The sequence below is a fragment of the Nyctibius grandis genome, chromosome 17 (assembly GCF_013368605.1).
Source record: "Nyctibius grandis isolate bNycGra1 chromosome 17, bNycGra1.pri, whole genome shotgun sequence".
NCBI lineage: Eukaryota > Metazoa > Chordata > Aves > Nyctibiiformes > Nyctibiidae > Nyctibius > Nyctibius grandis.
The window spans coordinates 7195515-7212131 of NC_090674.1; the positions used below are offsets into that span (position 1 = coordinate 7195515).

At 43.3% G+C, this 16617-nt stretch overlaps 2 protein-coding genes across 2 annotated transcripts in view; both read right to left on the reverse strand.

Moving 5' to 3' along the window:
• The window catches only part of PANK4 (pantothenate kinase 4 (inactive)), a 24729-nt gene extending 12178 nt beyond the window's left edge, over positions 1-12551 (reverse strand). The window contains exons 1-8 of the mRNA XM_068414815.1: positions 12398-12551; positions 8970-9052; positions 7913-8121; positions 5588-5771; positions 4947-5039; positions 3300-3453; positions 2150-2331; positions 548-629 (exon numbers count right to left, since the gene is read on the reverse strand). Of these exons, the coding sequence (XP_068270916.1) occupies positions 548-629; positions 2150-2331; positions 3300-3453; positions 4947-5039; positions 5588-5771; positions 7913-8121; positions 8970-9052; positions 12398-12551 (1141 nt within the window). The remainder of the gene's footprint in view (positions 1-547; positions 630-2149; positions 2332-3299; positions 3454-4946; positions 5040-5587; positions 5772-7912; positions 8122-8969; positions 9053-12397) is intronic.
• A 1921-nt stretch (positions 12552-14472) lies between these two features.
• On the reverse strand, positions 14473-15169 carry LOC137671310 (transcription factor HES-5-like). Its single transcript, XM_068414776.1, has 3 exons — positions 15116-15169; positions 14827-14992; positions 14473-14726 (listed from the first exon to the last, which is right to left on the reverse strand). The coding sequence occupies exons 1-3, from the start codon at positions 15167-15169 to the stop codon at positions 14473-14475; spliced, it is 474 nt and encodes a 157-aa protein (XP_068270877.1).
• Positions 15170-16617: the final 1448 nt, after the last annotated feature.

Consider the following 16617-nt stretch of genomic DNA (forward strand, 5'->3'; position numbering starts at 1 on the left):
AACTAAATACCATTAATGACCTCGCTATCTGTTCCACTGTACCTAATATACTGATTGGTCAATGAGAAAAAAAAAAAGAAAACAAAAATGGCAGAATTCAACCAAAGCAGCCTACACCCAAAGACTGCTGGACAGAAGTGTCTCATCCTTTATAAATGTCTGTGAGGCTTTTCACTCTCAAACGAACAGTTTTGAGATGCTGGTCTTCTTCAGTATATTAACTGAATTCAGAACCTGGCCTCTTAAAGAGAGGGAAAGTTCTCAGAAACCACATTTCCCCAATTTGATTTAGAGTTATGACTGCTCTTTGCAGAAATGCACAAGAGAGCCAAATCCTGCTGGCTTCTCAAAGGTGAGCAGGAAAAACAGTGAGAAATTAAGATGTCCCTGCCAGAATATATAAAACCAAAGCCCAGCATCTGTGTTTATTAGTGCCAAATGTATTTATTTAGGCAACAAGTTACATGCAGCCTCTTAAGAGAAACTTGGACATTACACTGACATTTCAGAACACAGCATATACAGAACATAGCAGTGCTGTACTTACTGTCTTGTTCAGCTCCTTTTAAAAATGCCCCAATGGCTCCCAGGTAGCCTTCATGTCTCAGGAACAATGCCTGAACCTCTCCCTGCCACAATATGAAACATTGCAATTGGATGGTCCCTGATGGCTAATATGTACTTCTTTGTCACTAGTTTTACACTTAAATTTAATAGAAACAACTAGAAGATGATAATATTCATTTGTGCTACATTCTAACACATTCAGTAACTGTAATGGTGCTTCTGAAACACAGCTTCAGGAGGAACCGCTTACATACATAATTCCACAATTATTAAACAGCTGGGGAAAAAAATATATGCAGAAGTGGTGTGTATTCTAAGCCTGCACAACCACAGAAGCAGAGGGAAGCCAGTGCCTTCACTAGAAAAGACCACTGCATCATTCCATGAGTACTCAACTCCTCTTGCTTGAACAGGCTGGAAATACAAGGTCATCTGATGTCTAGGTCATCCACCTGAGTGTGTGTCACTGTGCATCCAACACATTCAAGACATTGCTCATTATCTTTACTTCACTACACTGCTATTCAACAACATGCAGACACTCTGTATATTATCCATAGGTAGGCATTTCCCCCATCAAATTAGTTAGTTTAATTGTTAATATAATACACGAATGCTAGGGAGAACAAGAACACCCTCCATCCTAGCTGCAGGGTCCCTTAGCTCTCCTAGGCAAGGCTGGGTGAGACACTGCCTTCTCTAAAGGAGAATCAGCTTTGTCTGCAGCAGCAACTATGAGAACAGTTAACCCTGAGGTAAGCTATAGCAAAGTGAGATTTGGATTTGAATAACTGATAAAGCTATTATAAAAATCTGTTGCGTTCATAAGACTAGCTTTATCAGTAGCTGTAGTTTTGAAATAGTATTCTTGAAACTCAAAGTTTTACAGAAAGGGACTGCAATGGTGAAATAAAGGGGAAAAAAAAGCAGCATACAGGAGTCTCTTGCCTGAAGCACTGAGATGAGAAAAAAAATTGCGTAATCTATTCTATAAAATTGCAAAAGTGCAGGAACTCATCTAGCTGTAACAACCATTAAGTGAGCGTTTGGACTTGACTGTTTTTTTAGTGAAAAAATCTCCAGTATTTTCCACAGCTTCAAAACCTGCAAAGAACTACAGCTCGGTTGTTTCTTTGGTTTTTTTTTTTTGAACAACAAACAAAGAACAAAAAACCCCCACTGATACTAACTGCTAACTATCTCAGCAGAACAATCCCACATTGCATAGCCTAGGGGTTGAAAAGAAATAGATGCAAGTCAGCAAGAGGAATTGAATAACAACGGTAGCTATCTAAGAAAACAGTGACAACTCAGTAGTTGGCAGCTACAAGACAGTCAATCAAAAAATAATAATAAAGAGAGGGAGGGAGGGGGAGAGAGAGAGAGGCCAGACAGAACTCCCAGGCAATTCACATTTCTTTTACCCCTCCCACAACAGATCGTTACAGCCCAGCCTTACCTACCTAAACAGCAGCCCTCTAAGCTTACTTTGAGTGCAAATTCATTTATTAAAGTCTCCCAACAACTAGAAAGATAACTAAACACGTGACTTTGCTATTAGGAAAATCTCTGTTTTCATTACCTTGGAGAAGAAGTTGATACTATAGGTTATTGTGCGCATGGTAACAGGGTGACCCCGAATAAAGAATCCTCCAAAATATATTTTATCTAAGTTATGGAGTTTGGCATGGAGGCAGGCGAGTTGACCAATGTCATTGCTGATCATATGTAGTAAACTTTTCGCCATATCTTCTTTGGAAAATTCTTAAAGGAAAGAAATAGTAAACCAAATTAAACACAGCTGAAGAACGCTCAAATGGACTGTACTTTTCTAACAGATAGCCTACAGCTGGAGAAAAAAAAACACAGAGTTTGGCCAGTCTCTTTATGTGTGTAGAACAAAGGTGATCCCCCCCGCCAAAAATCTTTTATAAAAAAAGTACTTCAATCAACAAGGAGTGTGTATTTGACTTAAGATACCAAGAAAAACCACCAAGCCTCTGTGAAATATTGATTGAAAGAAACCTGCTTGAAAGGCCAACAGCAAATGGCAAGAACTCCATTTCTTCTCTCTAGGAACCACAGATGATGGTTCAATCCATCCATCTTGACCTGAGATGCACTGCAAGCATTTTATTATAATACTGCAAATAAAATTGCAAATTATAGTAAATCACTGCCATAGGTCCTTTTCTGGACCAGGAAAGCCACAGATATTTCCCACAGGAATGAATTAACACTGGGCTAACTAGACAGCTATTTTTGTCGTTTGCCTGGACTTACGCCATCCCAAACTGAAAATCTGAATGCCTGCTTGTAAGGCAGTACTATATAATATTTTTAATCAATGAAATATTGGGCAGGCAAAACACATGTAGGCAAGATCATGAAAAGGACTGGTGGTTATTTTCCAGCTCTTCTTGTTAAATGATTATAAACATCGGATTCCCAAGGGCCAGAGGAGAAGGTCACATTTTTTCTCCTCATGAGTTTCAAACAACAACTCCAAATAACTGGAGGAACTCAAGCAGTGCTCCAAGTTCCCTCTCAGCCCAGCATGCATAACATTGGGAAATGGATAAGGCAAGATATGCTTATGCTGATGAAGCTGGCAACTTCCATCCATTTAAGGGTTCACAGGATGCTAGCATGAGCAGCAAATCCATGCTGACAGGCAATATAAAGTATTAACTGTACAGCAAATCTTGGGTAGATCTTTTGTATACCAATACCTTTATCTGCTGTAGTAGATTTCCCGAAGCTGCTAGCTATCAGATTGCCACTTAGCCCCAGGGTCTGGTAGGCGCCTCCATACACATCCTTCACCAGCATGTCTACATTTGTGTGCTGTCCCTTCGAAGCGAGTTGCAGCAATTCATCAAATTTCTGAGGATGAGAAGCAGAGTTACTCGACCTTTCCTGGGCAGCTGGAGAACCCTGACCACAAACCCAGAGTTCTGCAGCATCTTTACTGACCAAAACCAGGGCTTTTGGCTTGTCTTAGAATCAACTCTGCCAGCAAAAGATACATTATTTCTAATTAGAAGGACTTATCCAGAGTCCATCTCTTATCAGACAGACTGGTTTTAAGTGGAGCTCCTTTAATGATGAAAAGCACAACCATCCTCTGCCGTTATCTGCAAACAATTTGGTGAATTTCTTCTGAAAACTAGAGATCAGCACGTATAAAATAGTCAGAAGCCTCACGCATCTCTTCTCTTGGACTGAAGTCAGAAACACAGTAACTAGGAGCAAAGAGAATTATGTCTTCTTGAGGCATAAGAAAAAAAATGTCTAAAAACCAAAAGACTAAGTCTGCCTATACTGTTGCAGAAATGCATTAATGTCCCTGAAATTAAACTTGCATGCAATCTGCATTATCCCAATACTTATTTTATAACTCTGTTAACGCTAATTTCTTCTTCTACAAAATCAGATATAATTAAGAGCAGGCATTGTCATGTCCTAAGATTTCTCTTTTAAAAGAAGCATCAAACAAACTATTGCCAGTGTGGGTCTTCCCTTTGACATTTTCTCATTTAGTGCATACGTAACTCTAGCTTTTTTCACACCACTGACATTTAGGGACGCCTATTTAAGCCACATGGATCTTTGAGACAGGAAAAAACAGCATGATTTAGGAGCTGAGTTAGGCAGAGCAGTACTAAATCAGGCCTTATTCTGGCAAATTACCAACTGGGATTTAAGTGACGAACCCCTGAAACCGTAATGTGCAACAAAGAGAGTGAGAATTCCTCCTCTCTGCTCCTAGACATTTTGCAGTAATTGGGTGCTCTCTTGCTTTGCTGCTGCAGATAATACTGCAGGAACCAGGCAGGCATTTCATGTTGAAAAACAGTACAGAAGATTAACAGGCCACTTCGAGGAGGCTGTTCTCTGCATTATAGACATCATTTGTCCTTGTCAACAAGCTGCTTCAGTCCCAAGCAGGATTACTATTTTGCCACCAATGAGCATCTTGTCATTTCTGTCCCTATATTCTACTAGTATCTTTTTGCATTTAAAGCTTCCTTTTATGCACCAGAAGTGTCCAAAATATTAACATAAGTCAAGGACTCAGCCTTGTTATCTAACAGCGCAGGACCACAAGCACCTAGTGGAGAGGATTTATTAAAGCTGTCCTGAGCATTGCAGAACTGCCCGTTCTCTTTCTGCACAAGGGCAGCAATTCTTTGAATAAAAGGTAAACCTGCCCAAGAGGCAGGCGTAATTTTTTTCATCTTCTAGTACACAAATGTTGGACTTCTGGTTTCCCATACAAACATTACTTAAAGTATTCAAAGAGTTTGGCATTCCAACATTTCAAGCTTCCTCTTAGCATCTCATTTAAGCCCACGCCCCTTAAAACTGACAGATACCTTTGTTTTTGTGAGCAATGCTCCAAGACCCCAGAAGGTTCCACCTCCAATTGAGCTCCCTCCAATCCATTCAAATTTGTCTTCTGTTTCTACCTGTCAATAAAACAAGGCAGATTTGTCTAGAAAGTCCTATAATAACTATAAACATACTGTTAGATATGAGAGCATGTGGGGTTTTTTGCACAGTGGAATTAGTGTAAGTACAACTATTTAATTGCGTAAGTATCAGGTGAGAAGCTCTCCAGGGGTACACGTTCCACACACTTATACCATAAACAGTTTCTGAAATCTTTGTATTTAATTCTTGGCCAATTATCCTAAATATAGACATTAAATTTGGTCCCCTCAACAGTGTACCAAAACAAACAAACATTAAAAATCACTCTGATCTGACAGCCTTTGTCCTCATCAGTTAATAACAACTTCTCTAAACACCGAATTAAATGTGATTAAAAAGAAACTATGGCAGTGAATGGAAAAGCATTCATAACTCCATAAGAAGTGGAAATTAAAAAAAAAATCATTATTTTCTTTCTGAATTTTGTATTACCCAAGAAGAAACAACTACAAATCTAAAACAGTAAGATGTTTCAGATCACCTTTATCAAATTCTACAATAAACCATTTTAGCAACCACTCACCTTCACTATAGAAACCCCAGAGCCAATATTCACCAGTAAATAAGGGAAAATATTTGGGTGGTTTGTCTGAAATCGGAATTCTGTATCTGAATCCTTCTGGTATGCAAACACTTCATGGGGTATGTTCCTTAGCACGAAGTTGCATCCTTTAATTAGGCAGGTCATTACATCTTCTTTATCTACTCTGAGGGGAAGGGGGAGAAAAAAACCCCTTACATAAATGTCACGGTCCTACTGATAATTAGTATACTTTTAGAACAGCAGTTTTTAAAGACTTTACAAACAGGAGACAGTAACCCACACCCCATGGCAAGAGTCCAGGTCTCTTAAAACAGGAAACCTACATCTGCATGTGTTCTGATGTTCATCTTCCATGCCAGAACACACAGTCTGAAGTTAGACTGTAGTTACACAGTAACTTTAATCTTACATTAATCATGCTTTCATTAAAAATAATCCTGCTCCCCTGTTTGCTTGTTTACAACACCTCTTTGGTGCCCTAGTGCTAGCACAAGTATATGCACACCCTTACAATAAAGCAGGTCAAGAAACTTATCTGGAACTTAACCCAACAAAAGAATTTCCTAACACAGACTAATTTTCTATTGCTCTTCTTCCTTCCCAATGAAGGAAAAAAACGCTCCCCCTCAAAATTTCAGCACTTGTTTATGACAGATTGAAGTGACTGTGAGGAGCCTACTACTGGGATTACCAAAGATGGGAAAAAAAGACTTCTCACAAGAGAAGCCTACATATCCTGAGTATGGAGCCTGGGAACATGATACATAATTTAGATAAGATAAATGATGTAGTTATGTCAGCTAACACTTACTGACTTCTGTAAACTTCTGTATCTTAGGTATTATTACTGATTTATGGTAAATTTTTAAAATGAACTATGCTAAATTTCTTACAGAAGTATCATGAGCCTTGTTCAAAACACATAAACAAGCACAAATATACATCTCAATTAATACAAAATGCTTTATGTTTGTCAGGATGGAGAAGGTGTTGCTTTCTGGGCCTGTGGACCAATTAAGTTTGTCATGACCAAATGAAAACCAAAGAAACAAAAAACAGGTGCACCACATGACAAAAGGGGGGAATTGCCTCCTTGTCTTGATTAATTGATAATTAGGAACAGCCAATCAGGTACTGATAAAGGCTGGTTTGAAAAATAGTTAACAGAATCCTACCTATCAGAAGAGAGTTATTTGAAAAAACAGTATAAAAGAAGATGAACAGAGGCACTCAGAAACTAGAGCATTACTACAGAGAATTACAGCATGAGAGGTGCCTTGATGTTCTCCCCAGTAATATCAGGTATGTTTTATATTGGTATAAATTAATTATATTTTTATCTATACTTACAGCAGCTTTTTAGCATATGGTGTTTGATAAAGATATTTGAATGGTAAATTTATGAGGCTGGAAATTCATGAGACTGCCCTTTAGTCTCTTGCAAGCATATGCTTCTGCATGAAGTTTAGGCAGGAGCTATGCAGTAAGTTACTCTATTACATTAATTACTCACTTCTGAGTAATGCACAGAAAAATGTTAGCAGTTTTTGGAACTGTAATTGAGAGCCTAAGCAACTATAGAGATTAGGTACATCCAGGAAAAAATGTTTGCCAAAGTACTTTGGCTTTTAATAAGAAAGTCATCTTGTGGATTTCTTTCTTAGACTTTCCATAGAAAGACTGACACATTTGACCACATTTCATCACAGTAACTGACCAAAGATTCCCCATTAAAATTCTTGTTAGTAATGAATTTACTAGCTACTTTTTTATTTCAAATACTACTTCATTTTATATACCATTGTAGGTTTTGTGTATTTGGATCTCTACTCCATCAGAGTTCAACAGCATGCCCAAAGCATGCTACTGATAGCTAGGGATACCATCACTGAAACGCTGCTAGTTGTGAGGTGACAAGTAAAAGCCATTCCCATAATCATGAGAGTAATTTAACTTAAAAATGGAGTACCAGTTAGATCCTTTACAGAAAAAAAGCTATGATATTACCCTGCTTTCCTCTTTTTACTCTCTTTCTCCTGAGCCCTGTGTTCCTGTCTGTTGGCTCTATTCCTGCACCTCTACTGTGTCAGTTAATGATACAGTTTTATACAGTTATCTTTCTGCAGCTGCTGTTCACTGACAAGTCAATTCAGCCTGGTCTGACCAAGATGCACACACACAGTCTACTGCTTCACTCTTGAAGAGCAGATGGCTGTTGAGGGCAGATGGGTAAAGTGGAAAGTTAGCCTATTAAAATCTCATCCAAGAAGAAATACACTCCTATAATTAAACAGTTCCACTTACTTCAACCCCAATTTCTTCTCAATAAGATCTTTGAATTTATAGGCACCACCACCTGTAGCTTTGATGACTTTTGTCTCTGTGTTGACAAGATGGTCTTTGATGAAATCGAGGCAGGTTTCAATGTAAGTGTTTTCAAATTTAATGAAGTGAAGTCGAGCTGTAATCTCCTCCTGAACCGATATTTCATACAAAGGTTCATTTTCTATGTCCTTTAAAAGAGAAAAGAATTTCTTATAATTCATCCAAAATCCTTCCTCAAGAAACAAGGTTATATGCTAAACTACTGAACAACAATACTTGTGCTTCCTTTGCCTTGAAACTGTGTTAATGCTATTAAAAACATAACATCCAAGCTACTTTCAAAGAATGTAGTTTCAACAGATCTTAATTCTCCTTAAGCTGAGAATATAATCAAGTCTTCCACGCATTAGACATGCCTGAAATATCTGTGTATGAGAAAAGTTATGTTTACATGGGAGTATGGGTTTTTTACAAAAGTATCATACTTATCTGTCTGGAAAATAACTCTTTCAAACACTAACTGGCAATTTGAGCACTTCCAAGAAGGGAAGGAATGTAACTGAGTTTGCTTGTGCATGAGCTGCACAACTCTGAAGCCCTGCAATCAGTCTTTCAGTGAAGAGCATATGTATGATGTATCACCAGGTGAACTTAGATCTAGAGCTACATTAAGCTTGCAAAGCAGAAGTAATTGCCAAACCCATGCTAATGGCTGATTTCCCCTGGAATATAGCGATTAACAGGAGCCACAGACCCATCTGAGCTGCAGTACAAATGCTTAGGGATGGCTGTGAGTGTCAGTATGTACTAGAATGTGTGTTTAAAGTAAACATTTTAGGTGTGACAACTTACTTCAGAGTAACAGACATTACAGAAGGTCATACTTAAACTATAAGCAAGTTCTAGATAATGGTTTATATAGAACAAGTTACTAGATGGGTTTTGGATGAAATTTCTGTTCTACTATGAGAAGCCAGTCCAGTACTTCATTCTTACGAGTCAATCACATATAACCGATTAATGATACAACTCTCACCTTTCCAGAATGATCAAAAGATCTCACTCTTGCCACTTTGTGCTGCACAGTTGAATAATAAGCCAACTTGGTTAATGAACCACCTGTTAATAAAAGATGACAAGTTATGATTAATGCCTCACCTTAGAGCAAACAACATAACTTACGTTTATGTATGCTTTACCTAAGAGTTCTGAGCTTTTAAGATCTCCTCAGCTAAAGCCAGATATAATTAAGCTAAATGCATAAATGCAGAGAACCCTTGTCTGGAAGCTGATCTGGCACGGTTACCTCCAAATGCACTACTTATGGGAATAGCTCCACAAGTTGAGCTTCTGCCCAGCTGATGTGGGGATGACCTATGATGAGCAGGAACAAGCCGATGTTCTTAATTGGCTAGGCTAGCACATATCACTGTTATTTATCTTGTTTGAAAACTCCTTGTAGAAACCCCAAATCTACTGCTTGTAAGAGGATTATATAAGTAGGTTTGCCACAACTGAACAATGCATGCCATACACCCAATCAAAGTGTTTCATCAGGAACACTTTAGTTAATATTCTTAACCTGCTTCTAAGGACAAGCTACAAATTCATAGCTGGTTAGAAGATGACTCTATGTACCGAATAACTATCCTGCAAGATTATTTTTGGCTTTGGGGTAAAGAACACTTAAGTGATGTTCCTCAAGCATACCAGTCAGCAATATTATCAATATGCAAGTCTGAGCAGACCAGCCCCATCACCATCTTCTCTTCAGGCCTTGAGTCTGCTCACATCAAGACAACAAAACTTCCAACTCCCATCTTGAAACAGAACTTAACCGCTTGCCCTGTCTGTGTTCTTTTTGCATCTGCCCTGCAAAAGTGAATTTATGAAGTCAGACTGAATAAATTCACTAACTGATTTTCCTTAGGACAAAACAGTACCTGCTGGTGCTTCTGACAGCTCTGGTATCTTAATCAAGTAGATAGCTGAGCCTGAAAGTAGGCGGCTGTCAAAGCCTGCTTATTTTTGTTAAAACAAGTTTTGATTTCCAACCCTTCCTCCCCTTCAGAAAGAAAAAATGCCTCTTCACCCACTCCTGAGTATCAGGATCTGATTAAGGTATCAGTTTGCTTCATAAACCTCTAAGCTGCTTCAGCTGTTAGAGGAAAAACTCTTATTTTAACTCTTAATTTAACTCATAAAAAGTACCCTGGGCTGCAGACCATAGCCACCCTTATCTGTACAGAAAGTCAGTTCTAGCTTTGCATCCATGGTCTCAGAAGAGGAGCACAAGGCAGTCGGGCGCTCCATACCTCTGAGTGCTACAGGTCTAACATGCAGTTGAATTTAAGTCTGCGTGCTTTAGTTGTCTCTTGCCCAAGATCTGGCGTGTCACCCCTTTCAGCAAGTTTACCGTGCATCTCACGCAACATGTTGTGTACAAGACAAAAAGTAATTATGACCAGCTACGGGGTTAAAATTGAAGCCCCAACAGTGAATAAACCTGGCAATGTTAGATCATAACATAATGGCTAAATTCAGTGGCTCTACACTCTGCCACCTTATAAACAAGTTTAATTAGGAAGTGCAGCATGGGCAAGTCAAAAATAATCCACTAGTGCTTATAGCTTTGCCTTCACAACAGTACTCTTAACTCTTCCTTAGTGCTCAAACAAACAGGAAAAGTTTTGCAACCTGTAGGAAAAAAACAGGTGGCTTTCTCCAGCAAAATTCAAGTGAGGCCAACTTAAGAGTGATCACAGACAGACACTTATAGTAACAAAAGCAATAAAGCTTTCAGATCTTATTTCAGTGTACTAGCCAATGCTTTAAAGTTTCTGGTACGAAATCCAAACTCTGTTCTGCAAGCTTATTGCTTAAAGGTGAGGTTTTTTAGCTTTTGGGTTTGTTTTTTTTTTAAAAAACTAAACTCAGTAGCTCTGCACTATCAAGAAAAACTTCCTTCCAAACCTCTAAGCAGAGGAATCATGAAGCTTGTGCTGGAATGTCATACTGTTTGTACAACACTGATAAATTAATTGCTGAAGCACCTGTATCATTATCACCAGATAAATGGTATGTAAAGCTATGCTTTATACATTCTCCCCTTCCTCTCCCAGTTTTCAAAGAGCTAAATCCATTCAGAACACCAGCTGAGACATGTAACTAGGCTTTACAACTAATCCCACAACTCTAATTCCACTCTGACCCACAGAAAGGACCAATTCCAGCTGTTATTTTAACAGGCATGAAACAAGTAGCTTCTGAAGGCATTAAGTACGCTTGTGATGTGACAAGATCATATATTATGGTGCATATATTCTTCCCACTACACAATAAGTCTATACCACCCAGAACAGTGTTAACCAGAGGACTAAAGGTTGGCACCAGTACCATATGGTACTGTGGCTGAAGAACACTGCTGGCTTTCCTACTAAATAGTTCCACTGACCTAGTAACTGTAAAACAGAAGCAAAATGTGTGAACTGGCATGGCTGGTTTTGCAGACCTCCATAGAATGAATGCTAATCCCTGCACAGGTGACACTATTGTTAACAGGCTTAGCTGTGTCCTGGCATGGCCCCACACACAGCTGGGGTGCTCAGGTGTCACGTTGATGTGCATTACTTTATCTGTCCCTCGGTGCAGGCTGTTGTATGCCCAGCAATGTCATGTTCTCAGGCTTATGCATGGGACGCGGGGTGTTTTTGGGGGTGACTGAGGAAACAAGCAGCCAGCTCCAGGCCCAAACCCATCTCTGCAGCCACCCTGCTTTGCCGGGGCAGGCAGAACAGCAGCTTTCCCCTGCCCTCCTTCTGCTTCAAGGTCCGTTTCGGGAGCACGGCGGAGCGCACGCAGCGCCCTGCTCGCCGCGGCCAGGTACGAGGGTCGGTCGGGGGGATCCGCAGCGGTGCCCCCTACTCGGGCCTAGGGCAGCCGGCACCGCTCCCGGTGCATCGTCCTCTGGCCCGAGGTCGCCGCGCAGCCCCGGGGGGGGCGCGGGCGCCGCCCCCAGGCCCGTCCGCGGGGGGCGCGGGCCCCGTTCCCGTTCGGGCAGGACAGCCCGCTGCCCCCTCCAGGCTGCCTCTCCCCCCTCGGCCGCCAAGGACAGCCCCAGGCTGTCCGTACCCCGGTTCGCTCCGCGGCCCGTCGGCAGCCGCGGCCGGCACGCTGGGCCTTGTAGTGCCGCTCCCCGCCTCCGCCTCGCCAGCGCCGGGCCGCCGGACTCCCGCTCCCGTCGTGCCCCGCGCCGCCCCCCCGCCGCGGCGCCTGACGGCCGCTGTAGTGCGCCCCCGGCCCCGCGCGCCCACCCGGCCGCCTCAGGGGACTGCGCTTCCCAGCGTGCCCCGCGCGCCGCCCGGCCTCGGCGAGTCCCCTCAGCGGGCGAGAGCCGCCGCCCGTTCCTCCACCATCGCCCCCTCCCCGCCGGCCCCCTCCTCCCCGCCGCTCCCGCCCGGTTACCGATGTCTATGGCGAAGCGCTTGGCGTTCTCCAGGTTGCGAAAGATTTCGTCGGGCGGGAGGGTGATGCTCTTGTCCAAACTGCCGTGACCGCCGCTACCTCGCCCGCCCCGCTCCGCCATTTTGAACGCGACCCACTCCTCGCCTGGCCTCATCGGCATGCAAATGTATGCGCATACATCTACATGCTAACAAGGCCGGCGCATAGATTATGCGAATGGAGGCGGGAGCGGGCGGCGGCCCCTCCCACTCGCACGCGCGGCGCCTTCCCGCCGGCGGGAGGAGAGCGGCCGTCACGGCCCAAGGCGCCGCCAACGCGAGTGGGGCTTAGAGCAGGGGGGGGCCGGGGCCGCGTCCCCCGGCAGCTCAGAGGTGAGGAAAGGAGAGGTGGGGGTGACAGGACGGTGCCACGGGTGTTCGGGAAGCCACGGAGCCGGCAGAGAACCAGTTTCCAGTGGGGTGCTCTGGGGCTTGGCCTGCATCGCGCCCCACCGGGGGCTGAGGCCTGTGGCCCCTGACGGGGCTCCTCTGGTCCGTGCTCCGAGCAAGGGCAGCGCGGCCTGTGCTGTGTTGGGTCGTGCCTCACACATACACGTCCACACACACGCACCTGTGAGCAGCTGTACGTGCCTCCCCTTCAGACAAAAGCTAGATTTAAATTCCCTGTGTTGCACGCTACTTTCTGACTCAGATACATGCCACAGGAACATGAAATGTAACATGAAGTGCCTTGGCAAACTATTAATCAAAAATATTTTCTGTGTTTGGGTGTCAGGCATAAATTTCCCTGAGTTCACCCTTGCTGTGCCCTTTCTTGACAAGTCTCTTGGCTCTAAATTTCCAAAGAATTTGTTGATTAGGCTTGCCTCGATTTTTTTTGTCTCACATTGAGAGTGCTAGGGTTTGATATTTCGGAGCTATGTATTCTCTGCTGTGGAAAACAGCATTGCAGGGCTTCCAAATGGACACAAAGCTGGTGAGCTTTGTTTAATTTAATTTTTATTTAAAATTAATTTTTCCTTTTACTGAAATCTTTTTCTCATGTCCTTTAACCCCAGGGACCACAAGGAAATCAGTTATGCAAACTACTAAAGAAAGAATAACTTGCTGGATTTATTAACTAGATTTTTATTTTTGTATTGTTAAAAGTTTCTGCAACTTCTGAACTTCAAGATAATTTCTGGCACAGGTTACACAATCGGTGCAGCTCACACATAACATGTTATAGCATCCTCTAAGGACAGTAATGAATTCACATCCTCCCCTGGTGGTGGGGTACCAAAGAGTAAATATAATTTATACACATGCCTTTCATGAAAGATTTTGATAAATATTTCTCATAAAATCGACAACACAGCCGTAACTTTCTTTCCTATAAGGATATAAAAATGAGCTTTTGCCTTTATAAAAGGCATACATATCCTGAACCTCACAAGCAGTACTCTGATTTTGTGAGCAAGACATCCTGAGGAATTTCCTCTACATAGTTTGAGTTATGGTTTAACCATTTTCAGAGCGTGCTCAGGACAGTCTACAAATATCATAGAACCCGTTATGGCACCCCTAGGAAAGCTGGGTTTTCAGATGTGCCCAGTTAGACTAGCTGCTCTGCTTGAGACACCTTGGGCCCCCAGGCTACGGGCAGTACAGGCGTGGAGAGCTTGGGATGCTCAGGAGTCTCAAGCTGGGCAGGTCAGAGGAAAGGTCTCCCTCTGAACGGACACTTGGGAAGACGCCAGCCTGAACATCTCAGAAGTTACTGCTTTCTCAGCGGATGTACACGAACAACCTCACTAAGGTTAAGAACGGTCGGTGTTCCTCTCTGAACAACTCCTCTCAGTCATCCTAGCAGGAGGATTACATCTTGCATTCTTTTAGAATAACTTTCTCTCCACGTGGTGGGATCATTTCAGTCCTTCTGGAAGAAGGGAAGCGGACGTCCAAGCATAGTAATGCTCTGCAAATGGAAAACATTCTTCCCTACTCGTGGGAGGAGTGGGGGGACTTGTATAGCAAGTCACGATCTCCTCTGGAATACAAGCAAATGTCCAGGAAACACATAAACGTACTCTTGGCCTACCAAGGCCTCCAGAGGCTGCCGGAGGGTTTCAGTGCTGCTGGTTTTGCAGGGGACTGGTGCGTGGAAGCGGGTGCAGAAGAAGAACTAGAGTCCTTAGGCGCTGCTTGTGACCTCTGGAAGTGGCAGATCAGCTTCATCCGGGTTTCTGTGTTTGCTGAATGGAGAGACAGGAACTGCAGAGCTTCTTTGAGGCACCAGGCATACCCTTCACAATAGTCCTGCTGTAGGCTTTTGGCAGATGCTGCAAAAGCTGCCAGGGCAGAAGAGGAGACAAGCGTTACCCAGGGAGACTCAGGCTGGAGTTTTGCCTAAAAGCAAGGGCAGCGAGCGTGATCGGGGGATGTACTCACCTCGGCTGTATTTCAGGTAGCTGACGGTCATCTCCAGGACGTCGGCTTTCTCCAGCTTGGAGTTGGGCTGGTGTCTCTGAAACTCCTTCTCCAGGAGCAGTTTCAGCTGCTCGATGCTGCTGTTAATCCGATCGCGACGTAGTTTCTCGACAAGGGGTTTCCTGAGCTGTAACACAGAATGGGAAGAGGACAGTTAGCAGCGAGGCTTTCCCCCTCCCGTCTCTATATAACTGCTGCTAGAGGAGTTCGGCCCTTCTCGCGGTCACAGAGAGAGCAGGTAGGTACTTACTCTGTTCTTCTCTTTGGGTGTTAGGATTTCCAGGGCGAGAGCACTGGGTGCCATTATCCCAAGTGCTGGTTTCGGCTCGGAGCTTGCCGGTTAGCGGGTGGAGAAGGGAGCTGCGAGTTCCTCTATTTATACCCAGCGGCTGCATACAAATGTCTGGGTCCTGAGCGACTTGGAGTTTCCCACAGTGGATAGCCAATCCGTGCGTGCCCTGGGACAATAGAGAAAGCATCTATTACAGCATGGCAAATTGACTGTGAATTGCCTGGGGATAATACCCTGCTCCCAAAGGAGCAGGTGGGCCGGGGAGTGTGTGACACAATAGGGCTTGGCATTGCGGCGCTGGGGTAGGGACGTGGGAAAGCGTTTGCCGTCATTATAATCAAACTTCTGCCTGATGTTGGGAACGTCAACATCTCAATGTGCTGCCTTTTCCCAGGCTGTGGTGAAATTAAGCACAGAAGACTGATCCCAGGAAGAGATAATGCTCTGTGCCCACGACCAAAGGAGAGGTTGAAAGGGAAAAGATGCAGAATTAGAGGGACTAAACCCTTTCATTGACATTAAACCGTGCTTAGATGAATACAGTACCAGATAATTTTCAGGCAACTAAAGACTAAAATTGAGGGAAGAACCTTTAAAACAATTTGCACTAAGCAGTTAACTTGAAATATTTTCCTCTCCATTGTTTAAATACTTCAAGTCCCTCTACAAGTTATATTCAGAGCTCTTCCTTGCTTTTGTCTGGGTAATCTGGGCTTCCCTATGGCAGCCCGTGACATGTAATGACTATGATGCCTTTCCCAAACACGTCCTATTTAATTTCATGCCACTTTGCAAATGCCTCACTGTTCCCTTGGTCCTGAGGCTCCACGCAAAGCACCGAAATATATTTCCCTTTACGGACAACTGAGATGCAGTGAAAAGTCAATTCTTGTCTGCTGCTTTGCTTGTATTATCCCACTTGCAGAACGTAAATACAGGTGCTGGGGTATCCTGTGACTCTGTTCAGTCTTGGGCTTCCTCGTGTGCCATGTGTATTGCAGGGAACACAGGTAACGAAGTGGAAAGGGCCAGATGGAATCCAGGATTAAAGCTGCCTTTCTGATGTATTTTTTTCAGGCTATTCTAGGTTGCCTGCTCAGGTCTACTGCCCCCCAAAGCACAATGTGATACAAAACTAGTCACGTTTAGGATCTGTCAGTCAGGCATGTGAGGCCTCGTATTGACACATTCCCAGTTAGGCTTTATGGTACATCTGTTTCAGCTGTAGTATGTGGAGCTCTGTGGGTTTAAGGGGAGTCGTGCATGGGCATAATTCTTTCCTTAATGCGTGTTCCATGCTCAGAGGCTGGAACAGGGGAGTAAACCTAGATTGTCACTAATAGGCTAGCAGGTTGGGGATGTTATTTTTGGAATACCTGTTTTTTCCAGGGCAAAAACCCGTGTCTGTGGGTACATAGATAGCAACGTGTTCCAGCACACGTAGGGTTGTTGCATAAAAG